Source organism: Coptis chinensis, unplaced genomic scaffold (assembly GCF_015680905.1).
Source record: "Coptis chinensis isolate HL-2020 unplaced genomic scaffold, ASM1568090v1 utg1343_pilon_pilon, whole genome shotgun sequence".
In the NCBI taxonomy this organism is placed as follows: domain Eukaryota; kingdom Viridiplantae; phylum Streptophyta; class Magnoliopsida; order Ranunculales; family Ranunculaceae; genus Coptis; species Coptis chinensis.
Genome location: NW_028238100.1, coordinates 42,314 through 67,634, shown reverse-complemented (window position 1 = coordinate 67,634; position 25,321 = coordinate 42,314). Strand labels below are relative to the sequence as shown.

Below are 25,321 nucleotides of genomic sequence, written 5' to 3'. Positions count from 1 at the left end.
AATCTTCTTCAATTTCTGCCTAGGGATATTGGTAACATGTACAATTTATAGACTTTAGATATCCTAGACTGTTGGTAACTTCGATCTTTGCCAAGAAGTATATCGAAATTGGTGAACTTGCTATATTTGAAAATTAACAGGTGGTCGTATATTGATTCTGAATTGTTTGAACATCAGATAGGTAAATTGATTAATCGATCTCCGCAAACTTTGTCTAGCTCTCCATACTAATCAGACGCTTTTTCGACAATTGGAGAAAATGAATGAGTGGAGGTTCTTATGCTTACAATTTTTGGAAAGGGTATCATCTCAAAGAGATGTTGAACTATTGAGAAGTAAAGAGCACCTTAAGAGATTAGAGCTGGTATGGGAAGGGTATCATCTCAAAGAGATGTTGAACTATTGAGAAATAAAGAGCACCTTAAGAGGTTAGAACTGGTATAGGACCATAGAGGGAGCCAAGATTCTAAGCCAGGGTGCGAGATTATGTGGACATTCCACCCCAAAAAAAAATATATATATGTTTTTTTTTTTTTTTTTTTTGTCTAAACAATAAAATAAAGATAAAAAAAAATTATGCACTTATTTAAATTCACAAAACTAAAGTGCGTTGACTACTAAGAATATGGATTGACGAAATTAACTACTTAAGTACTAAATCTATTAATTGATATTACTATGTCTATATCTATTTACATAATCTAGTCTATAAGTCTACAACAATTCAACAAATTGTTAATTTCCTATAATGCTATAAGTCTATATAACCCTATTATCATGTGGAGAAAACTATAAAAGATTAACATTGAAAGTAAAAAATTATCTTGTTTTGTTTTGTTTTTTTTTTTTAAATGAAAATTTTATTGATAATGATAACGAGTTTTGTAAATAATTAGGACAAATGTGCAACAAGCTACGCCTCAAATCTTTTCTGAATTTGTTTTTTGTTTTTTGTTTTTTTTTTTTTTAGTTAGGTCTGACGATTATTTAAGAATTGAGAGTGAAAGAAAGAATGGATGATTAGAATTATACAAACTAACCTGGTTAGGCTTTGGGCATTTGACTATTTGTTTTAGTTTCATTAATCCATCAAACATTCAAAGACACATTTGTCCCTCTTTAATAGTTTTGGACTCAAAATAAATGATAAATGATAATTTTGTAAGGACAAAAAGAGAAATAAAAAAAAAACTATTGGAATGTTTTTTATTAGTTTTTTTTTCATACTATTTTTTTTGTTCATTATATTCTCACTATAGTTGTGAAAATTTTGAGGGTGAGCCAGTGAAAGTTTGCTAAAAAAAAATTGGGGAGGGGGTGGGAGTCTTTATAGTTTGAAATTTTTTCTAGGCAATTAGTTATGTGGTAGTGAAAATTTTCTAATCTCAGGGGGTGCGACCTCCCCCACGCAACCATCTATGTATGGGACGATCCGTCGAAATTCCAAAAGATAGAGTTTATTGGACCTTCTTACAATTCTTGAACCCCATGGGAACCTTAGAAAATTGCTATTATCTAATTATACTGCTGCAGAACCCTACTGGCTGAATGGTTTGGAACTTTGGATAAGCTTCAGATAATTACTTTAGTTGGCTCTTCTATGGTTGCAATTCTTACGCAACTTAGTATGCTTAATTAAATCACTCAGAACACTTACAATTGATAATTTGAGTGGCTTAAGTGATCTCGTGTTTGATGTTGGAGCGTTCCCATCACTAGAGTGCATGCTACTTAAGGATTGTTCGCAATTTCAGAGCTGGCAACCATTGCGGATGGACAATTCTGTCTGGTGAAGAAAATTACTATAGAAAATTGTGGCGCGTTACAATCACATTTTGCAACCAATTACGACGCTTGCCAAGACTGCCATAGTACGTCCGTCTTCATGTTCAAGACAATTCGATTCCGCATGGTATGATTCTAGAGAGCACAATATCACCCCCATTTGCCATTCCAACACACTGGCCATCCTGGATGATGGACTTGGTATGTACTCTTCTGCAACATATAATTTATGTATTTTACAAAAATATTGTATACTATACTGAGAAAGTAATATCAAGAAAAATATTGATATGAGTATTTTTGCAGTACATGGTCTATTAGACATAAAAATAGAAATCCACATGAAATTTCCCTCTAAAAGGTGGTCTGGTTACTACTTACTAGTCCACATGTACTACTTTTGTTTCAAAGAAAATTTACTGGATGAATTCTATAATGTGTTAATTTTGGATGTAGTTTTTTCAGTTCATTGTTTTCCTATGAGAGAGCGGATTTCACTATTCTTAGGAGATTATTTCGGTCTTGTTAAGTTTTTCAGAAAATTTTGGTTCCTATGCATAGCATTCAGTTTTATAAACTAATTTACCTCTGTAAATGTGTTTTTTTTTTCAATCTCATTTTAGGGGTTCTAAGGAAGATGAAATTGAAATAAAAAGTGAATTGGTGAGAACATAGGTGAGCAAAATCGCGAGCCTGGTATGAATGTTCAAGGTAAAGAATGTACAGTTGAGAGCTGAAAAAAAGGAGATGGTAAAAAAAACTGTTCATTTTTTTTATTAACTTAATAAGTTTTAGTTTTCTGATGATTTTCTGATGACTTTACGACGCATATTTGGTTTAGAACTGATAGTACTACTAGTTTGTAAGTGTAGTTTGTATGTCTATTTTGTGTACGACAGTTTTAGGCTGGGACAATTGGGTGTGTACCATGGATCTATCGTCTTGTGTTTTTCATATACTTTCTTTGTGCAATGTTGGTGATGGATAAGCAGTAGACTCTGAGGAGCTCCAGAGTCAATGGTCTTATAAGAGCATCGAATCTGTATTGTTCAATTGAACCAAAACCATTCTTTTTCCAAAAAGTGAAGAAAGGGATGACTCAAATAGAGCGATTATTTTAGATAAAGTAAAGATTAAAAGGAACACAAAAAATGGACAGTTTTACACTTTTACGTGGCTACAAAGTTTACTTTATGTTTGGTGAATTGAATATTTGAGTACTATTTTTTTTTTTGGGGCCGCTATTGGAAAGGACATGTAACCTTTGATGTCCATTTTAGGTGCAAAATCACTCTCAAATATGGCCATATCTACCTAATAGCATTTTAGGAGAGAAACCAATAAAACACTAAATTTTTGAACCAAACCAAACCAAACACCAAACTAAAAAAACACATAAATTTAAGGAGAAACATCAAATATTCGACATCAAATGACGCAGTTTTGGATAAATCGCGCCATATAGCCCAATTTTTTTGCGTGCCCACGCGTTTTTCTCAAAACCGCGCCACTAAGGCTCATTTTAAAAGCCCAAGCCTACGCGGTTTTAGAAACTGCACGATGTATCGCACATCAACTTTCTTATTTATTTTCTTTCCCAATAATCCGCAAGAGATATTTGATACAGCACCAAAGAACCAACTACAAGAGAGATTTGATACAACACCAAAACTAGAACCAAATTTTGGTCTGTTTGGTTTGGTGTTTTCATTAACATATGTCTCTCCTAAAAATAAAAAACACCAAATTATTATAAATTTAATGTTTGATGTTAGGATAATATCTCACCTAAATACCTAACATGGCAATAAGATAACTCTTTCGTATGCATTTTGTAATGTGAACATAAAACATATATATAGTCTGAAAGCTAAAACCAAATCCTTCCATTATAATGGAGTCGTAAAGATATCAAATTTATTGATAACACCAAAACGAATACAGTGTAACATTTATCCATTATATATTCGTATACCACTTTCCATTATTTCGGCAGCAAGACTTTTAGAGCATCAAATGAACGGCCACAAAACATTCTGGCAAGATGCCCCGCCTTCACAACCGTAGATTATTAAAATAAAAATAAAATTTTGTGGGACCAGGTTACCACATTGTAAGACTGGGCGGGAATTTGGGAACTTCTGCCAACCAAAACAAACACTTTGCAGAAATTTTTGGTAGTAGTGGAGATGGTGAATTGGAAGAGTTTTTGCACGAAGAAAACATTGATAGGTATTGGGATAGGCCAATTTCTATCACTTTTGATCACTTCCACTGGCTTTTCATCATCTGAACTTGCTAGAAAAGGTATTCCTTTTTGGATTTTTTGATTTATCTTATGATTGTTTTTGTTCAGTACTGAAAATAGTTATTGTATCTAGGGATTAATGCACCGACGTCTCAATCTTTCTCCAATTATGTGCTCTTGGCACTTGTTTATGGAAGCATTTTGTTATACCGGAAGCAGAAACTCAAGGTTTGTTTATTTTTTATATTTATTGTATATATGTTAAGTATGGAAGTAGTTTGTCACTGTACTACTGTGGTGCAATTCGACTTACTTGATAATCACAGCATGGTTAAATTTTAGTTTATCGTTAGTTGTTTTGAGTTTACATTTGTATGATTGATTTGAGTCTTGACACAGGCGAAATGGTATTACTATATAATGCTTGGAGTGGTTGATGTAGAGGCCAATTTTCTTGGTGAGTGTGGAATATCATTTTTGTACTGGTTTTAGCATCCTTTAGAGTGACTTCAAGTAATGATGCTACTAATATATTGAGCTGATGGGGATCGTGGATATATTGAGCTCGATTCATCATAGGATAATGAATATGCATGATAGTGAGCTTGATATTTAATACTTTTCAAGTTATTCTTCTCTGCTCCGTCAGTTCATTGTTATTGCAATTGATTATCCTTTTTACTCTTGTAGTTGTGAAGGCCTATCAGTACACATCTTTAACAAGTGTCATGCTTCTGGATTGCTGGACAATCCCAAGTGTCATATTTCTTACTTGGTTGTTTTTGAAGACCAAGTACCGATACCGAAAGTTTGCTGGTGTTGCAATTTGTGTAGTAGGGCTTGTTATGGTTGTCTTTTCAGATGTCCATGCAAGTGACCGAGCGGGTAAACCACATGTGTTGTTATTCACACTGTTTTTCTTAATTACTTTGTTATTTTGCTCCTGCAATGGAACATTGTCCGACGTAAACTTGGCCGATTATTTGATTATGTTATTGAATACTTGCATATTACATGTCTTAAGCTAATTCAGACTTACACGATTTCAATGAGACTTATTTATTAATGACTAATAGGAGGGAGCAACCCTGTCAAAGGGATCTGCTTGTAATTGCGGGATCCATGCTTTATGCAGTCAGTAATGTTAGTGAGGTATGTTGTACTATCTTACAATGGGTTTCATGGTTAGACATTCAATCGTTGTCGAATAGCAGATCAATATGGCTTCTATCCTTAGTTTCCTTAGCAGATCTGCTTGGGCTTGTTGAAAATGTCCACATGGTCTACTATGTGCTGTGCGGCACTTAGTTTACCGGTTCGTACATTTGATAATTCCTCAACCTTGGGTTGGTGAAGGACTGAAGATGGGGTATCACCAAATTTTAGATGATTTGGTGTTGATGCTAGGTTTGTTATCACCATTATAGATGCTCTAACAAATCCATTGTTCTTCGTTTTTATGCAGGAATTCTTCGTAAAAAAGGCTGACAGAGTTGAACTCATGGCTATGTTGGGTTTATTTGGGGCTATTGTCAGTGCAATCCAAATGTATCCTTGACATCATACGGAATTGTTGATAGCATTCACGCTCTCATTATAAGATTTTGTGTAAGAATATAACAACAGATATATCATTTCGTTCCTTGTTTTGTTATTCTCTTTGATTATCTGACATGCCTTGACTTTTGGATATTCTTATATTCATTATATGCTTTGACAAATTTGTGACATCTGATCATCATTGTCTTTGATGCCATCAGCAACAAAACTATGTATATAGGCATATAGCTTTCTAACTTTCTACCAGATCTGAAATGTTTACTTGTTGTGTTCCCTTGACAATGCCTTTAGAAGCATACTTGAGCGTCAAGAACTACATTCTATTCACTGGTCAGCTGGTGCAGTAAGTTCTTTTCTTAATCTCAACTTACTCTATACCACTGGTTAAGTTTTGCTTTGTTGTTATAGTTTTATTGCCGCTGTTCATATTGGAAATTTCCATTACATTTTGGAAACTTTGAATCGTATATAAGTAATAAAATTTGAAGTCTCGAGAGACAAAATGAGATATGTAGTTATGTCCTGGCATACATAGTTGACAATCAATTAAAACCAGAAAGTGCTTTTTCATTTGACTGTAAAACTGCACACAAGTTCCAAAAGTTGGATGATAGCCATGTACCATGGGTGAGATGTGATAATATGCATCACTGGGTTAGTTTCTCAATTGTGTACTTACTTAATAGATGCTCTGACTATTCTGCATTAGAATCTATCACAAGTCATTGATCTTTAAACTTGGAGCTATGCGCTTCCTTCACTAAGATATGCATCAATCATAATTCTTTTTCTCATTGGGTCCAATCTTACCTTGGAAACCATATCGTACCTGTATATATGTTGTACTTTTTAGTGGTTATGTTAGGATTAATTAGATACTTTTCACAGTTTGTATTGAAATGCAATGTGTACTTAAACACCTATTTAAGTGCGTTTTCTTTGAAATTTGACACCAGGTGCTTCCCTTTACTGGATTTGCAGCAGCAATGTTTGTGTTTTACTCAACAGTTCCTATCTTGCTTAAGGTATGTGTTTGACGTCATGCTTATTTGATAAATGATTTGGTACTTAATTTGCACTCAGACAGTGGAGTATTCCATTAGGCAATGATGAAAAGTCAGCCTTTTCCCCTATTAGGGTAATTTTTTTCTGAAGCCATTTATTCTTCCATGCAGCGTAGTGGGTCTACTATGTTAAACCTGTCTCTGCTGACCTCAGACATGTGGGCTGTCCTCATTCGCATCTTTGCATATCATGAGAAGGTATGTCTCTTATTCTTATCGTACCACTCCTGTTGTTTGTTTTGCTTTTGCGATCAGATCGTGAGACTTTCTTTATGTATTCAATGTATTTTCTCTTCAGGTGGACTGGATGTATTTCGTAGCCTTTGCTGCTGTTGCACTTGGGCTGGTTATTTACTCTGGGTATGCCTTTTTGCCAAACATATTCTATCCTTTTCCCTTGTATATTTTGCACATCGCAAGTCGGTGAATGTTTTGCTCAGGAATCCTACTTGGCCTGTCAAAACTATATTTTGAAGAATCGGTATTCACATATTTGATGGATTTCATCTTATTTACTGCCCATTGAAAATAGCTTGGTTTTGGCATTAGGTCCACTTTCAGGTTTTCTGTTAAAATAGTTTTGTAAGCGATGAAATATACGTGACAAAGGACATTATCTTTTTTTAAGCATCAGAGAATTGTGTTCTTGTCAAGAGCTAGAGTTCCAGTGATCCACACATCTGAGCTTCAGCCATCAGCGTCTAGTAATAGGAAAGTAGTTTACCTATGTCTGTGTATGTGAGAGGAAACTAATTTACCTTTGTAAATGTTTTTTCTCTCTCTCTCTTAGGGGTTCCAAGGAAGATGAAAGTGAAATGAGAACCGAAGTTGGTGAGCAAAGCAAGGAAAGAGATGAGGAGCTTGGTGTCAAAGATCAATATAAAGAATGTACAGTTGAGAGTTGCAAAAGAGGAGATGGTAAATACGGGTCCTGTACTTGCACAGACCAAGCAGAAACAACTGGCATTGTCTGTAAGAAGAACATAAAGGATGATGCACAAGGGCGGTAATCTGGATTGAAAAGAAAAGAAGAAAAAGGAGACGTTCTTCTTAACATGTTGGAAGGAACCTTATTACATGTTGGAAATGACAATATGTGATGTATGTGCAAGGAGGAAGAATGCAGGTTGGCTTCATCTTTTAAGAATCACCTGAAGCAATCAGCAATGTATAATATCGCTCATTAACATGATTCAAGTGACCGGAAATAAGTGTAATATTCATTTACGGCTGTATTGCACATGAAGCCATTGATATCTTTCTTCAGTTGGCACTATTTTCCACATTTACGTCACTATTGGAAATAAAATGTCATTTAGTTCCTCAACGTCAAAACAAATGGCTTTTTGTTGTTGATGTTATTGGTCCTCAATGGTTACAATTTACAATTCTTCATCAAGTGAGCGGAGCGAACCGATCTTAGGGGCGAGGGGGCAAAGGTGATGAAAAGTCACCCTCTTCATAAGGTTGGTTTTCGAGCTAAACAAGCCGAAGTTTTACGCTCCGTATTTTCCTATTCATCCCCCTCCCTCAATCTCTCTCTCGCGAGACAAAACTCTTGGTTCCTCTCCCCTCTCCTCTCTCTCTCTTTTTTTTCTCTCCTTTCATGCCCTCCTGCTATGCCTCTCCCCCTCCTCTCTCTCCCTCCTCCCCGCCCCCGCTAGTATAGTTAAACTAAGCGAGTTTACTCGAGGCGAGTCAAGTGAGTGGAGGAGAGGGAGGAGTCATTTTACGGGCGGGGGCTATTTGGACAAAAAGTCATTTGGTCATTTTTACACGAAGTTTTATTCTTCGTCCCTCTCCCTTTCAACTCTCCACTCTCCACTCTCTGCTCACGCCCCCCCTACATAGCAGTATACTAATATAGTTCAGTCAGCTATCATGGGCCAGAAATCAAATAAGGCCTGCATGGACTCTAAGGCCCAAGAACATAAATAGTCCACCGTTAATATATATATATATATAAGTAAATCTTGGAGGAAATAAATCGAATTGAATTTTCCACAAACAAAATTTAATTCATTTAACGTTTTTTTTTCCTCCCCTCTCTCCATTCATCTCTGTCCTCAAAACCCTAGAAAATCCATCCATCTAGAACAGATAAGATCTAATCAAGGTATACATTTCTTTATACTTACTTACGATTACGACACCCAATTCCGTTTTTATTTATATATTGATTATTTTGATTGCTGGTTTCGGTTAACAGATCAAAACTATGAAACATGTATTTGCCATTTATAATTTTGCTGCTTTTATTTGTATTAAAATCATGGTTATAGCCCTGCAATTAAAGAATTGAGATGTGCAATGTGGTTGTAGGATTTAGTTCTCAGAATGAAAATTATTTTATTGTGTTGTTTTAGGAGTAGCTCATATGCTATATAATTCGACCACAATTAGATTTACATTATCAATATGTATGGTTAAATTATGTGTACAGGTTCTAACTGCTGATCATATTTTCTAATTTGGTAGCTTCAGAAGCTAAGATTTGAAGATGGTGAAGTTGACAATGATTGCCCGTGTGACAGATGGCCTCCCATTAGCAGAAGGCTTAGAGGATGGACGTGATCAGAAAGATGCCGACTTCTACAAGCAGCAAGCCAAGGCATTGTTCAAAAACCTGTCAAAAGGCCAGAATCACCCTTCAAGAATGTCAATTGAAACTGGTCCTTATGTGTTTCAGTATCCTTTTGATATTTTTTTTCTGATTATCCCTATAAATTTATAATCATTTTCCTAATCCCGCTTTTACATATGATATTGAAAAGCTTAATTGTTGCCTTGACTTAAATTGCACAGCTACATCATCGAAGGTCATGTCTGTTATCTAACAATGTGTGATCGTTCTTATCCGAAGAAGCTTGCTTTTCAATATCTAGAGGACTTAAAAAATGAGTTTGAAAGAGTTACTGGGGGTCAAATTGAAACTGCTGCCAGGCCCTATGCTTTTATTAAATTTGGTATGCTTTCTGATGCTACTTTTAGTTTGTTCTTTTATCTTTACTTTATTTTCCATCATTATTGGATTATTCCATTTGTGTGTTTTCTTCTGCATATCCCAGCTTTGACATTTGTTTTTTCTATTATTTGCAAAAGATACATTCATACAGAAGACCAAGAAACTGTATTTGGATACCCGTACACAGCGGAACCTTGCGAAGCTGAATGATGAACTTTATGAGGTGCATCAAATAATGACGCGCAATGTGCAAGAAGTTCTTGGTGTTGGTGAAAAATTGGATCGTAAGTTTAAACTGATCTTAGTCAGTTATATTTCATGTAATGTAATTAGCTTTGATTTTGAAGAAAAGTATAATCCATTTTGGAGATTGTCGAATTGTGGATGTGGATTACTAAGCGTCTATGACATCTATATGTGGTGTTTCCATATTATGTGTTCAAAGTGCATCTATCGTAGTTGAGTGTCTGGCCATGACAGCATGACTGGCATCCATGTTATACCTTAAGAAAGCACTAGTTGTCAGGAACTTGCTTGGTAACTGAGGCATTTTAAGGCATTTTGGCTCGAGCCAATATGTTTTATTCAATCTTTACGTTTTGTACTTGGCAATGGCATTATATTAGTGTGGCAAACACGTAAAATGCCTATTATTACTTTGTTCCAAAACTCACAAATAGTTCAACCCTTAGCTTAAAGTGAGCACGGAAAAATAGAACATATTTGGAAATGAGCACTGGGTTTGAATACTTGATGGGCAAGGACAACGACACTAGGTCTTAGGGTTGTACATACGGATCTAGGCCTACCATGGGTGCATTTTAAATAAGTTTTCAACGACTCAATTAATTCAACTAAGCGTGACAATGAAATGTTCCTGAGAATCTTTGGTTTTGTAAGTTGTTTTTGATTGTGTGTTGGCTCGGTGGTCTCGACTCTTAACGCCTTGCTTAGGAAAGTCTATCTAATGTTTGCAACCCTCCTTTTGTTGGTAATGAATATACATCTTAACAGTAGAAATAAAAGAAAAAAAGGGAATACAAGGACAAGTATGAAAGACCTATTTGTGGGCTCTTAGCTAAGCTTCACAGGAAGCCATTAGGATTGGTGAGATACCTGTATAGTCGGAGGTTGCAGGTTTTGGACTCTCATTTGTTTGTCTTTCCTCTTTTCCCCCTTCCCCTGATAGAGAAGTCCTTTATAATGTAGTATCCAACTGCTCAATTTTCTCTAGCTTAGTTGCATTTTGTAAATTTTGTCCCCTAGTCAAATCACTTTTAAGAAATTGTGTATCTTTCCTCATTATGAACTTTCTTCTAAAGATTGAATTCTTTCTCTTCACTTCATGGGCAGCTATGTTTTTTTTTTTTTTTTTTTGTATTTTGGTATATGTTTTTGGCTAAGTTTCCCACGTAGCTTTGGAGATTATAGATTATACAAACCAAAAATTCTCAGTGGAACGATTCATTGACATGCTTAGTTGAGTTAATTGAGTCATTACTTTGGTCATGTAAGTTTTCTTTGGCTGTGTGTTGGGTTAGGTAGGCTCGACTCTTAACATGTTGCTAAAGAAAGTCTATCTACTATTTGTAATACTCCTTTTGTTGGTAATGAATATACATTTTATCGGTAGAAAGAGAAAAAAAGGAATACAAGGACAAGTTTGACGTTTGAGAGACCTATTCTTGGGCTCATAGCTAAGCTTCACCAGAAGACATTAGGATTGGTGAGGTTGGAGGTTTTGGACTCTCATTTGTTTGTTTGTCCCTTTTTTTTAAAGTTTACAACTGTTCAATCTTTTCTAGCTTTGTTACATTTTGTAATTTTGTCCCCTAGTCAACTCACTTGTAAGAAATTGTGTATCTTTCTTCATTAGACTTTCTTCTTGGGTTTGAATTCTTTCTGTTCATGGGCAGCTATGCATCATTTTGATATTTGTTTTTGGCTAATTTTTCCTCGTAGCTTTGGAGATTATAGTTTATTCGAGTATTTATATCTTATAAATAATCCTAGAATAGTGATAATAATTCCTTTGGTTTTGAATTTTGTAGAGGTCAGTCAAATGTCAAGCAGGTTAACATCTGAATCTCGTATCTATGCTGATAAGGCGAGAGATCTGAATAGACAGGTCAGCTTATTGATAATATATGATGTTACTGCTTTAATTTTTTGTTAGAGTAACTATTTGTTGGTTGGTTTCATATGTATGTGGAGGGACATATTTACTTTTTCACCTCTGTTCTGTGACTTCCCCAAAATAGTATGTTTTGAACAAGAAAAAAATTGTGGACTTCTTTTCAATTTCTTCAGTAAAATAAATTTGTTTGATGGTGAGATCTTCCTGTTAGAAGTGTAAGCCTTTCCTGAACTGAACTAGTCACTAGTTTCCATTGATTTTCACATGATAACATATTTGTAACATTTTGCTGAACTAGTCTCATGTGAATCCCTCTAGACCCCTTTTGTCTTTTTTATTTATTTAATAAATTTACACAAGGTACCAAATATAAGTTTATGGAATGAAGCTCCATTATTCCTCTACTTGTAAAGCAGAAAGTTGCGGTTTACCTGTCAAACCCCTGTTTTTTTGTTTTTTTTTCGATAAAAAACAAAAAATAAAGAATTTGTTTACAGACTAATCCACAAAAGTCAGCACTCAGCAGCATACTGAGATTCTGAGCTGGGGGAATTGTTTGAAACCCCTGTTAAGTCCTTTGAAGCTAAGAAAATCATTTAAAACTTTAAGAGCGAGTCCCTTTATTTTATTCTTTCTTACTTTTTTTCCTTTTTTGTTGATCTCTATTTAGACAACATTCTGCAAGTTATAATCTGGATATACCTGACATGTGGTTTTAGTACACGATGATCATCTGGTTTGCGTGACTCTCTGATGCAGGCTTTGATCCGGAAATGGGCCCCCGTTGCTATTGTGTTTGGAGTTGTCATCATCTTATTCTGGATTAGAAAGAAGATATGGTGATTCAAGTATTCTATTCCAATTGCGGTTTTTTGTCACTGATGGGGGTTGCAAGGGTCTCCGATTTTTCTGTTGGGAAAGCATCAATGTGGAATATCATCCATATGGGACACTTGATCCCGTACACTGGTGACGTAAACTTTTGCTCATATGTAACCAAAAAGAGAATTATTATAAACAAGGCTGATGGTTTACACCAGGTATTTGATCAGTAAAGAATTTGTTTACAGACTAATCCAGAAAAGTCAGCACTCAGCAGCACACTGAGATTCTGAGCTGGGGGAATTGTTTGAATGAATGTAGTATAATTCGAAACTTGTCTTGATGACATCAATTTAATTACCTCCTACTATCTTATGCATCAGCTTTTTCATGTCCTTTAATTCTCCATTTTTTGTTCTCCTGAGTACTTGGATTACATTTGGAGCACAGGGGATTTGAGCTGATAAATGCGGAGAATGCATGGTATGCACTTGTATCATGTATTTTCACAGTGCACATCATTGGAGCTTTTGTATCCAATCCTCTGTACTGTGTGTTGAAGATGTCACTGGCTCCACTAATATTAAGTAAAACAACCTATGTTACAGGGAACATGGATCTACTAATCATTTTACAACTTGGTTCTACCAATTTTGCATGATCAAGGAAAGTACTGTTTTAAAATCACTCGAAGGTGGAGTCTAATTCAAAACTCGTTTGTGAAACACGTCCGGCTTGGGGTGAGACCAGAGTTCCTCTGATGAATTGGAAAGAGCAGCGCTTTTTGAAGAATGAAGAGTGTAACCATGCAACTCTAGAAAAACCAACCAACTTCAGGAGAAATATCAAATATTCGGTATCAAATGATGCAGTTTTAGATAAACCGCACTATATAGCCTATGCGGCCAATGAAGTCCATCTTAAAAGCCCAAGCCCAAACCCACACGGTTTTTCAGAAACCGCAGGATATGTCCCACTGTTTTTTTTTCTCTATTTCCAAATCTTTCTCCCACATTAACTTTTTTATTTTTATCTTTCTAAATCTCTCGCGCCGCGTGATTGAAGTTCACACTTTAGCCCTAAGCCCATGCGGTACCGCGAGAGAAATTTGATACAGCACTAAAGCTGAAACTAAATTTTGGCCGATTTGGTGTTTTTATCAACATGTGTCTCGAAGATGAAAAAACACCAAATATGAAAATTTGGTATTTGATGCTAGAATAGTATCTCACCTAAATATATTTATAAATGATCGTCTCAACTTGAATTTAATTAGACTACTAAAATTGGTCATTATAAAAAAATAAAAAAATTTGAGAAGTTGAATCCTCGATGATAATTTTAGTGTTTACCTCGTACCAACTTGGACACGGCCGTTTATATTAGGAAGCAATCAGAAAAGACACATGTCAACAAACTGAGCTAATATAAATGGAAAGAATAAAAATTCAAAATATTAATTGTTTTGTCTTGTTGCACACGTGGCGGACATTTTGCTGTAAAAAATATACTCAAAATCAGTGATTCTAATCAAATTATTAAGACTAAATACAGAAAAAATAGACAAGTTGTGTCCTTTTTTTTTCTCTCTCTCTCTTCCGTGTTTCGTGGATAAAAAAAAAAACCCATACTCTTTTTCATTCATTCTAATTCTTCATTCCCTATCTTCACTTGTTGGAACCTTTACTTTTTTTTTATCTGAGGTAACTTATAGATTCAACTCCTTACTTAATACATACTTCTAATTAATTGATCAATTTTTTTTTTTTTTTTGGATAGGTAGATTTTAGTTTTTATTTTGTTTCTGCCTCATTTGTGATTGTGTGAGCAGGTTTTGGACGTTAAATGAATGAATTGTAAAATAAATGAGGTTGCTTGGATGGGTTACGGGGATGAAGAATACTTCAATAGCCTTTCACGCAAGGAGCTTCAAGACTTGTGCAGGAAAAATGGTCTTCCTTTAAATAAGACAAAGCCTCATTTGGCCAAGTTGCTGGCCTCATGTTACCAGGTGGGTTAAAAGAGCTTTCAATGAGTTAGAATAGCCTGAGTTATGAGTAATTGTATAACAATGTTTCAGTGGAGGCTTTCTGTTTCTTTTTAATGAAGTTATTTGAGCTGGTAATTGTCTAAAGTATGTTTCTTGAAATTGTACAGAGGAATAATGTGAGCTCAAGATCATCAATGGAGAGGTCGAGTAGTCTCATGAACGATTGGCCCTTTACAAGACCTGTATTATATTCGAAACATGATTCACATTCGAATCCTGTGGGAGAACAAAATAAAGGTATGACCATTAGCTTATTTTCTTGTCAGTGAATGGTGTTATTATTCAATGCAGTGGTCTCATATTTTCCGTGTAGACTTTGTAGGTGTGCATGAAATCAGAGCTAGAGCTGTTGGAATTGATAGTCAGCCCCCTGCTATTTCTTCTAAAGCGGTGAGTTATGAATGTATGATCAAATATATGTAAACAGTAATACTGATGCATCCTTCTAGAGTATTTGTAGTGGTCATGGTGGATTGGTGTTTCAATTATTCTTATTTGTGCATTATGACAGAATTACTTCAGCTGATTTTTGGTCAGTTATTTGGACAATATTTATTTATTTTTCCTTGCAGATACCGGTATCTATGATGAATGTGGTGCATAGGGATCCCTCTATGAATGGTACGGCAGAAGTCTATGGATGCTCCAGGTTTGATATACAAGAGACTAGTCTCCGTTCCCTAGTTGGTTCTCAACGTGGTGACAGTGCTCCGAAACTGGTTAACAAAGGCTCCTCAGAGTCCCCTGAAACAAGAGAGTACAAACATAATACGGTGGGTTATGCTAGAAATAGTGGATCAGGCATCTTACCACAGAGTCAGTGTAAAAGCATGAAACTTCCTGAAAGTCATACTGACGGCAGATTTATTTCTTCCAATGGGACCGATAAAAATTACTTCCCGACTTTGAATTTTATGTTAGGTCAGAAGAGGGGATTAACCTTTTTGTTGATTTGAATTCAAGCCCATCAGACTGGATACGGAACTTAAATAATGATGTTTGCATCCGTACGGAACCGTTGAATAACAAGCCATGGGCTCTTCATCATGAGCTTAAAAGTTTAGAAGATGGTCTTGAAAAAGATGAGAAAGCTTCATTGCTTGAGAATACAGCTGTAGATTTCAAAAACAATGATGATCATGTCTCTACGAAACGTTCGACTGTGAGAGAGCGCAATGATGTGCAGGATCAATCTGATGCTGTTGATAGATCATTAAAGCATATCGCAGCAATGCAGGTCAATACTCCAGTAGACACACAAATGAGCACATCCTTGAGCGAACCTATATCTGACGTTCAGAAGGCGATGAATATTTATCCTAAATCTTCTCCACAAAATTCTGAAAAATTTCCTCAAGGTTTAGAGGTTACCCTTACTTCCTCAGTCAATCTAACTGGTGATCATGTTATGGGGTCAAATTCAGATGGGCTAAAGTCCCTTGGTTCATTGGAACACCAACTGAGGAGTGATAAAAGTGGTTCTGAAAATCCTGAGACAGGCTCTGTAGGAATTTCAAGTGTTTCCTACATAAATAGACTTACTTTAAATAATGAGATTCTTGCGGCAATCAAACCTCTTAGTGGTATGGGTGCAAATGGTATTAGGCCATTCTCTGGCTGCTCAACAACTGGTCGTTCGATTGTGAGGCAATTATCAGAAGGTGGAAGCCTCTCTGAATGCATGTCAAATTCACTGTTGCGGAATGGCGGAGGACCTGATCCAGATAATGAGATGCATGACCTACAATATGAAATTGGAGTATCAGCAAACTCTGAGCTTGATCTGAACAGAGGCCTGGATTCTCTTTCTGAATGTCCTGAAGAACGAGTATGCCCTTCCTTCCTTTGCCTGTCTATTAATATCAAGCTTGGTTAAATCAGTAAATGTTTTGAATATATTAATTTGGGTTATATTGACTTAACACCCCCAACCTCACATTTACCATGCAAAATGACAGAATGTCAAATGAACGTGAATTGAACGTAAAATTTGACAACTCCCCTCGTGCATATGACAGTCAATTCACATTAACTTGACCATTCTGGCATCCGCGTGATTGGTGATGGGGTGTTAAGTTAACCCTATTAACTCCATGAACAACTATCTCCATGGTACGAAGATCATCTTCACAAATGATTACCCACTATTTCATTGTGCAGATGCATTACTGCTCTGTTTAAAATGAGGCGAAGACGTAGATGTCTATATATATTTGGCCCTTGTATATTGTCGGATACCATCATTACTTTTATATTTTGATTATGTCTCTAGAAACCAACATCTGGTCATTTGAATTGTTAATAATCTGGATCTAAGTAGAATTTGCCCCTTTTTTTCTATTTTCTGTTCCATCAGTGTAGAAACTGACATACCATTCTCTATGGATGCAGCAAAGGAGCGCCCTTACAAATGAGACTGAGATCTTGGAGTAAGTCCTGTTCTCAACCTCCACAGCACAGACACGCCTAAAATTCCACTGTGTCCGTGTCGGACACAGACGCGGCTTGGACACGTGTCCGACGCGGCATGTGTGTGTTCCACATGCTAGGGTAGTTTGGACACGGTTTGGACTCCGACATGACTTGTATAGTTATGTGAGATGTCTTTATGTCTACTATGTTTATGAATCTTGAGTTGATATGATATGACTTAAAATCTAATATTACATCAACAAAAATATATATTAAAATATCATTTAATATCCGTGTCCTTGCCGTGTCCGCGTCCTACTTATCTAGGATATGTCCGCATCCGCATCGGTGTCAGTGTCAGTGTCAGTGTAAGTGTCCATGCTTCATAGTTCTCAACTAAGCAGTATAATGCTGTTATGCCTTTTTATTTCAGGGGTTTGAGTGTAATTCATGTCTCCCGTGGTTTACAGGTTTTTTCAATTCGATCCAAAGAATTGTAAGAGATCCCATAGTTCCGAATCTGAAGGACTTCAAAATAAGAGGCTACACAGTCATACCGAAGATGGAAATAATCCTGCCATAAAGGATTTAAGAAATGCAAAAGACCTGGCCAGAGAAGCTTTTCCTAGGAGATCCATGCGGCTAGTCTCTAAGGTTTAGTTTCAGTCCCTGGAGCATTTCCTAGGTCCTCACATTTTCATGCATAATTGCTGGATAGAATTATAAAATACTTCATTTTCTATTAACTCAAAAAGAAATCATTTTTCAACTTTTATACACCGTTGCACATTGTCGTGTGAAGTTTATTTACAATACATATCATGTCTATCTAACATCAATATGACACAAACATGCATATTTAGTTTAGATGTAAAAAAACAAAAAAACAAACAAACAGGAGAAGTGTGTATTTCCATTTGATAGTTTTATAAAGATTTTTGTTGTGGAATTTGAATAGATTTATCTGTGGGTCTTAATTTGGGGTGCTTTTGAGAGGTCGTGTTCAGTTCATCTAACATTGTATTGGTTGTTCATAATATTCTTTTGTGTGTGCAATTGAAGAGCTCAAATTTTGGTTTTGGTTACTAGCAACTGTTACCTTTGCTGAAACTGTGAATTTACTTTGCTGCAATTGTAAATTAGTAAGCAGACTTTCCGTTTAACTGACTAGGTTCGGTGTACAAAGTTTTATGCTCATTTGTCCAAATTCACAATACTGAATTAAGGGTTTTAATTGCTCTATAATTTAATAGTTCTTTTGTGTTAACAAACTCCATAAAGTTACAAGGTTAGTTACTCTCCACCAATATTGATTAGAGATTATTTGAGAGCATTTTTTAGATTAGGTTGTAATAATACTAAGGTTCTTCTTTGTCATATGTCATGTGTTACTATACTCACAATTTATCATGAACGGACTTACGCATTTCTTATTTAAATGGATGGATCCCACTTGAAATTTCTTATTTTCTTTTTTGTTTTGGTCTCCCCCACCCGCCCCCTCAAGTGGTACTGGATGAGCACTCAACAGTTGAAGTAGTTTTTAAGTCTGTAATAGGACTCTGAAAAAACTTCCCAATGTGAGCTTACATTGCTATTACTTCTATAGTTCTATCATTATGTTTATATGCGTTTAAATAATTTACAAAAATTTGTGAATCTATATTTTGCAACTCGACAGTGCCATTGCTAAGTAGTATACTTTCCTCCTTTTATTGCATCTTAAATGATTAGGCTTATGACATGATGTTGGGTTCTATACCCTGGCTTGGAGATTCTTAATTATATATTATTACTACCGTATTTCAACTTTTGATTTTGAGGAAAGTTTTTCAATTGCATTATATCAATTACGATCTTTGACCATCATAAACTAGGAACATGGCGTGTTTGTTGAAATGTTGAAACCAAATAGAGAATGAAACAGAGGCGAACAGATAGTGGATTTAGTGTGTTTTTTCTTTCAGACGATTGTCATGGCAGTAATAGTTAGTAGTTATCTATATTTTTGTGATTTTCCTATGCAGAGCAAGTACATTATTGCTCTTATGGTGATTTCCAAAGATCAAATGGAAATATCATGGTAGTCAACTAATCCAGCATGCTGCGCTTGCCCTCTTTTCTTTTTCTTTATTAAAAAATCCCTTTTCTGAATTGTGGTTGAGCTACAAAAATTGTTGCATTATACATGCACTTTTCTCTTGAATAGGGACAACAAAATGAACTGAATATTGGGTGGCGAGTAGTGCAGGAATAGGTGTTTCCAAGCCTAGCTGAGATTCACAAGGCATTTTTACTCTTTGATGGGGTTTTCACTTTTTTTGCTATTTTTAAATAAAACTAATTATCGGGGTTTTTGTATAGGTGTGTTATGTAGGGTAGTAGTCATTAGAATGAGTTATTGTTTCTTAGTTACCGGGGTGTACGTGGGTTTAGAAAACTGATAGGCATATAGGCTTAGTGTACTAATGGTGCTAGACTTGGTATCCTGTATTCGTTTCCAGAGATTTTAGAAATCAGTTGAAGTAGAAATATTGGAATATAGATGTCCAGTATAGATAGTATAGTATAAAAATAGCAAATGGTGAGTTATAAATTGCAATTTGTTTAGAATTCGGATTGTTAAGGCAAAGTCAGATTAGGTTGAGATTTTCTTAGCGGGGAGACAAGTGTACAGTGAGTATTGAAACACACATTAAAACCAAAATAATGGTGGTGTTCCATTTTTCACTTTGTGACTCTTAGGCTAATAAAGAACTTATTATTCTTGGGATTAATGTTTTAAATTTACGTTGTGACTCTTAGAAGTGCAAGCCATGTTTAATTAATTTCTTCGTCATGTTTATGGTGTATGTATTTCGTGAGGGTAGGTATTCTTAACTAGGAGGCTAGGAACTGTATTTTTCTGCTTTGTTTTGCCATTTTTAACTTGATTATAAAGCTTTGTACAGTAATGATGCAAATATATGTTTAATTGAGAAGGGGAGGTAGTTGACTGTTTTTGATGTTGATAAACTGGTCAACTTACGAGCTGCTCATTGACTCTTGCATGTGATAATTGAGGGATTCAGTGATTTGCTCCTTGAGCTTTGGGGATTCGAAGATGGGTCCAGTAGTCTATGATTTTTCTGGGTAGGTTCCCGGCCCAATAAGCAAAATTGATTACTTGCTCAGCATTTCAGTTAGTGAGTTTTCCAGGTAGGTTGAGTAACTTAATTCAGTCGGATTTGGTGGGCTGAGTAGGCTGAGGAGATCAACTCCATGGTTTCACCGACAGAAGATCATCTAAGAGTGTCTAAAGGGAATGGACTTGCTATCATGGAAATCAAGATACAGATCCCTGTCAAAAAAATTTCCACAAACTGTTGTCCACTTCGGATATATTTCCATTATTCTATCAATCTAAAGCTCTGAAATATTCATACTTATGATGATGACCGTGATCACGAGTTTGTAACCATGATCCTGAGTGCAACCCTATATAATGTGGACTAAAGCAACTTCCCAGTGCCTTAGCTGAGGGAAGTGCCTCTAGAAAATTCTGATCAGTTACAAGTATATATATTATATATTTAAAACCTTATTCATTACTTTAATTTCTTTTAGGTATTTCATTCTTTTTGCTGGAAGTAGTTCCATCTTTTTCTTATTAAGTACAATTGAAATTGCAATTACATAGGAAGCCTTGACTGCATGATACGACCTGTCCACTTTCCCAAAGAAGACGAACTGACAACTCTCCCCCTCTCTTTCCATTGCTGCAATGGTTTTAATGTTCGCTCCCTAAACAGGTTTGAATTCTTCACTAGACTTCTTATTTTGGTCTTCCACTCTGACTCTCTATTTCCTCTATTGAACATATGGTTAATCACTTCAACACTATTGCCTACTTTGTTGGTTAATCTATGTTTATGTGTTCATCTCTTGGTTTTGTGGATATGTCAATTTTCATCCATTGTACTATCTCAATTTTCAGCCATTGAACTTACTTCATTTTCCTGCGATTATATTCGTTTGTGTAATTTGCTCCATTTATGAACATTCATTTTTAGTTGCTTGGATTTTTTCATATTACTTCTTTGTTTACTAGAGACCCCGACCTTATGATATCATACCTTTAGAATTTTTTCTTTGGGTGTTTTTTAAGTGTTAACACGACATTATTTTGTAGTTTTGATAGTTCCCCTTATGGACATCCCTTTTTTAGTTGTTTCGAGCTTGAGACAAGTAGTTCATGTCGTGGTTTGGAGTTTTGAAATGTGTTTTTGTTACTTAGTAAATTTATACACCTTTGATCTTCCTTTTGCCACCATTATATATACAGGTTGATTGAACCTTGATGGCGTTGTTGCTTCTGGCTAGTTGAAGACTGATTTGGAAGGAAGAGGCGAGAGTTCAGATAATGAAAGTACTACTACTGATGTTGTTGTTTCAAGCTACCAACATAAAAGAAACTAATTGGAGGCAGATTTAATGGAACAAGAGAGTATGTTGTGTGCCTCGCCAACTATTTAGATTTAATGGAACAAGACATAACTCTCTGTCTGTGTTTTCTTCTTGGTTCCCCCCAGGTACCTTCTCTTGCCATGTCTTCCTTAACATGTGTCGTGTTATTATTTGAATCTCATTGATCATCGTTAATTTCACGTGTGGACTTCGATTATTATTTTTCCTTACCATGTGTTACTTGGTATTAGGTGATATTCAAGTTTTAGCTTTAAACGACATTATACCAGTTCCCACTTCAGTCGTTAGTGTGCTCTTATGAGTTTAGTTGAGTGAATTCAGAGAAAATTGTGGTAAAACAATTATTCAAGTTTGGTGTTGCATTTTTTTATATACCTGTATGATAGTTCTTGATTGAGTTTGTTGCTTGAAGTCATGCGTGCATATCATCTTAGTTTTACGACAGGTTACTGTTTCAATCACTGATATTCATTATTGTGGCATGCCTGCATAACTTAATTCTAAAATCGTATTTTTCCCAAAGTTTGCTATTTAATCGTGGCTTTGATTCCCTTTATCTTAATTTTCCCTCCTTTTTGAATATGCTGCTTTATAAATTTTGAATTCGTTATGGTCAAGGGATCAAGTTATATGCTAATTTTGTTTTGTGTAGTGTACTGATTACACCTTATCTTTTACCTTTGAATGGAGTTTGTAGTTAGGGATGGTTAAGCATGCACCTATAAGAAAGAGGGTTAATTTATTGCTTAAATGGTGCTGAGAATAAGCGGAGATGCTTATGTTGTTGCTTTGAGTCATCATTTTAAATAGTCTTGCAATCTCTGAAAATTTTCAGATGTTAAATAGAGAATCTATTTTCTACAAAAGTGTACTTATAGTTTGCTTTATATTCTTGCTAAGCTTTCAATTCTGTAGAGTGGAGAATCCAGCATAAAATATCATGCTAGACCATTATATTTATTTTGTTTTTAAAGGAAAACGACAAATACTTTTGATTTGAAACAACTATATAGTTCTAAACATTCTGTATTCAATTTTTCCCTTAAGGATCTTGGTTTGTGTAATTTTGTTTCCATTCTCTACCAAATTTTTTATACTTCATTGCAATGGTCAATGGATTATGGTTCAAGCTGAAGTACTATCTTCTTGGCCGGGGTTGTTAGTTTAGTTTGTGGGAGTTTATCTCTTGGTATCCTATACATTGCATCTTTTGGTACCCTTTGCACTTCCAAAGTTCGCAATTGCAGGATGACATCACATCATTATTCAAGCTGAACTAATGGTTTGAACGAACGGTTAGTATGCATTAAAACCGCATGATATGTGGGATTCAGAGTTCAGAGACAATTTTAAAACCGCAACCCTTTCATATTACACCCACTTTTCTCCATGACTCTGAAATGTCCACTTTCCCAAAAAATTCGGTGACAACTCTCCCCTCTTTCCATTGTTGCAATAGTTTTAAGATTCTCTCCCCAAATAAATATTATTTACTACATTTTTTATTTTTGTCTTCCATGTACTCTGAATCTTATGGTTAATCCCTTCTTAACACACCTTGGCTACCTTTGTTGGTTGATCTATGTGTATGTGTTCATCTCTTGGTTTTATTGATTTCTCAAATTTAAACCAACATTTTGAAATTGAATTTGTTTGTTTGCTCCATCTATGGACATTCATTTTTTCAGTTGCTTGGATCTTTTGAATCCTGTGGTAATTTTGATAGTTCCTCTTTTAAAGTTGTTTCGAGCTTCAGACAAGTGGTTCATGTTTTGGTTTGAAATATGAAACCTATTATTTCGTTTTTTTTGTTACTTGTTAAATTGATACAACTTTGATATTGCTTTTACAGCCATTGGTTGAACCTTGACGAAGTTGTTGCTTCCAGCAGCTAATTGCAGGCAGATTTGAAAGGACCAAGGTTAAAACAATGGAAGGACTACTACTGACGTTGTTGTTTTAAGCTACCAACATAAAATGAACTAATTGCAGGCAAATTTAAAGGAACAAGGTTCTAAGTATATAGTATGTTGTGGACGTCGCCAACTGTTTAAACATGTATGTTTGTATTGCTAATGTCACGAGTATTTTTTCATCACTAATCAACTTCAGTAATATCGCATTCTTCATTCAAGTAAAATGTTTACAAATTCTCACATAGTCCACACATTTGAAAATACTAGAGTGTACCTCATAACAAACTGTTTCATAAGCTATTTGTACATAAAGGTGTGTTTGTTTAGTGGCAAATTGGCGGGTATGCAAACACAATTTTCCCACTAGATAAGAATGTGAGATTACACCTGGTGTCCTGGTACTCCAATATTTGATCTTACCCGTTACATTGTCCCTACTCCCAAACAAGTACTTGCTTTCAGTGACACAAGGCTGCTAGCGTAAGTATTAACGAGAAAAAAGAACCATTTTTTCAGAAGACCACGTCGCTTAACGTAAATACTCGATCCATTTCTTGGGTCATACAGAGCTAAACCTCGACAATCCCACGACAGTAGAAATTTCCCATTGCTGGTAACACAAAACAATGTAACGAACTTACGATGTACTGATGGTGGTACTCTTATGCTAAATATTTGTGTCCATGAGTCCTTCACGCCGTATTCCTTCATAATAATAAACACATTATCATTATTCCACCTTGTGTACATCAAGAGGCTTTCTTTAAATAACCCCAACTCCAACGGAATACTTTTCATGTCAATGTCAGGATGTGGTACCTTTTTGTACTCCTCATTCGCAACATCAAAAGAACAAATGTCATAATAATCGTTCGTTATAGGAGCCCCTTTTATTTTTGGAAGTTCCGTCCCTAACCAGTGGATTGCACCATTTGTATATATCCCAGCAGTGAATCTGCCACCGAGTGGACATGGAGATTCAAGCAAATAAGGGACATCTTGAATCTTCTTACATGAGTTCTTTCGCATGGAATAGACATGGACATCGGATTCATAATGACGACTGTCGTCCGGATATCCAGAATAATCATAGTACAAGATCATTATCACCTTATAATCATCAGAAGATGAATCATAGCCCAATCCGTAAGCAATGTGACATGAGTGGACAGCCCTCAAAGATTTATTAAGGGTTTCTGGTAACCTTTTGTACTCTTTAGTTGATGGATTCCATAGGTATAAGGCCTCGTTATAGATGAATCTACCGCCTCCTCGAATAGATATTAAAAGTATACCGTTACATGAACCAAGAATAACAACACCAGAATCGGAAGTTTTGAATGGGAGATCAATCGCACAAGGTTTTTTAAATGGCGATGAAGATTCATCGTCAAACTCTAGTGAAAGAAGATCATGACCTCGATTAATCAGACAAGTTTTAGTATTACTACGCATCGATCTACTAAGATGCAAATTAATAAAAACAGGATGGTTAAGGAGACTGTACCAAGACTTGCACACACACTTAAATCGTAAAAGAGACTTGGCTGGTAATCTGGAAAGAATGTCAGATATGATGATTTCAGGGATGTACATGTCCTCCAATTCTTTTCTTCTTCTTTGTGCTCTTGTGGTAACCATGTCAAGTTGAATGATTTACTTCCACAACTATAGCAACTAGCAATATAATATAAAAGACAGTTTTACATTGGTTAGGATACTTGCTATAATAATATTAATGATTTACTTCCTTCCGCAAAATCTTATATGCCATGCTAATATGGCAATTCATATCTGTTGAAATATCTGAATACTCATGCCGATTTGATTTCCAGGCTAACTAATAAGGGGCGTCTCATTTTCCATAGTTTCACCACATTACTTCGGCCACAAGC

The 25,321-nt window shown here is 35.6% G+C and overlaps 4 protein-coding genes across 13 annotated transcripts; 3 read left to right on the top strand and 1 right to left on the bottom strand.

Annotated features, from left to right (window-relative positions):
• Positions 1-3,834: 3,834 nt before the first annotated feature.
• On the top strand, positions 3,835-7,996 carry LOC147474095 (uncharacterized). Its single transcript, XM_086586643.1, is given in 12 exon segments — positions 3,835-4,092; positions 4,167-4,261; positions 4,433-4,490; positions 4,724-4,918; positions 5,110-5,127; positions 5,130-5,185; positions 5,499-5,581; positions 5,885-5,936; positions 6,550-6,618; positions 6,769-6,855; positions 6,956-7,017; positions 7,448-7,996. Coding segments are annotated over 12 exon segments (1,113 nt in total). The 5' UTR covers positions 3,835-3,974; the 3' UTR covers positions 7,668-7,996.
• Positions 7,997-8,605: 609 nt separating this feature from the next.
• On the top strand, positions 8,606-12,951 carry SEC22 (Synaptobrevin family protein). Of its 2 annotated transcripts, none has more exons than XM_086586633.1 (6): positions 8,606-8,773; positions 9,136-9,345; positions 9,463-9,623; positions 9,760-9,906; positions 11,674-11,750; positions 12,519-12,951. In XM_086586633.1, exons 2-6 carry the CDS (start codon positions 9,158-9,160, stop codon positions 12,600-12,602), a joined length of 657 nt encoding a protein of 218 aa, XP_086442759.1. In that variant the 5' UTR covers positions 8,606-8,773; positions 9,136-9,157; the 3' UTR covers positions 12,603-12,951. The 2 variants fall into 2 exon arrangements, with proteins under 2 accessions (XP_086442759.1, XP_086442760.1); XM_086586634.1 differs by having other exon boundaries at positions 8,633-8,773; positions 9,142-9,345.
• Positions 12,952-14,131: 1,180 nt separating this feature from the next.
• Positions 14,132-23,666, top strand: LOC147474093 (uncharacterized). 9 transcript variants are annotated; one of them, XM_086586622.1, is made up of 12 exons: positions 14,132-14,284; positions 14,413-14,592; positions 14,739-14,868; positions 14,945-15,021; positions 15,204-16,459; positions 17,023-17,060; positions 17,514-17,697; positions 18,551-18,623; positions 20,115-20,175; positions 20,723-20,834; positions 21,368-21,614; positions 23,402-23,666. In XM_086586622.1, exons 5-8 carry the CDS (start codon positions 15,863-15,865, stop codon positions 18,581-18,583), a joined length of 852 nt encoding a protein of 283 aa, XP_086442748.1. In that variant the 5' UTR covers positions 14,132-14,284; positions 14,413-14,592; positions 14,739-14,868; positions 14,945-15,021; positions 15,204-15,862; the 3' UTR covers positions 18,584-18,623; positions 20,115-20,175; positions 20,723-20,834; positions 21,368-21,614; positions 23,402-23,666. The 9 variants fall into 9 exon arrangements, with proteins under 9 accessions (XP_086442748.1, XP_086442747.1, XP_086442754.1 ...); XM_086586621.1 differs by having other exon boundaries at positions 23,363-23,666; XM_086586628.1 differs by lacking the exon at positions 18,551-18,623.
• A 55-nt stretch (positions 23,667-23,721) lies between these two features.
• Positions 23,722-25,080, bottom strand: LOC147474092 (F-box/kelch-repeat protein At3g23880-like). The gene has a single exon (XM_086586637.1). It carries the CDS (start codon positions 25,065-25,067, stop codon positions 23,850-23,852), a length of 1,218 nt encoding a protein of 405 aa, XP_086442763.1. The 5' UTR covers positions 25,068-25,080; the 3' UTR covers positions 23,722-23,849.
• Positions 25,081-25,321: the final 241 nt, after the last annotated feature.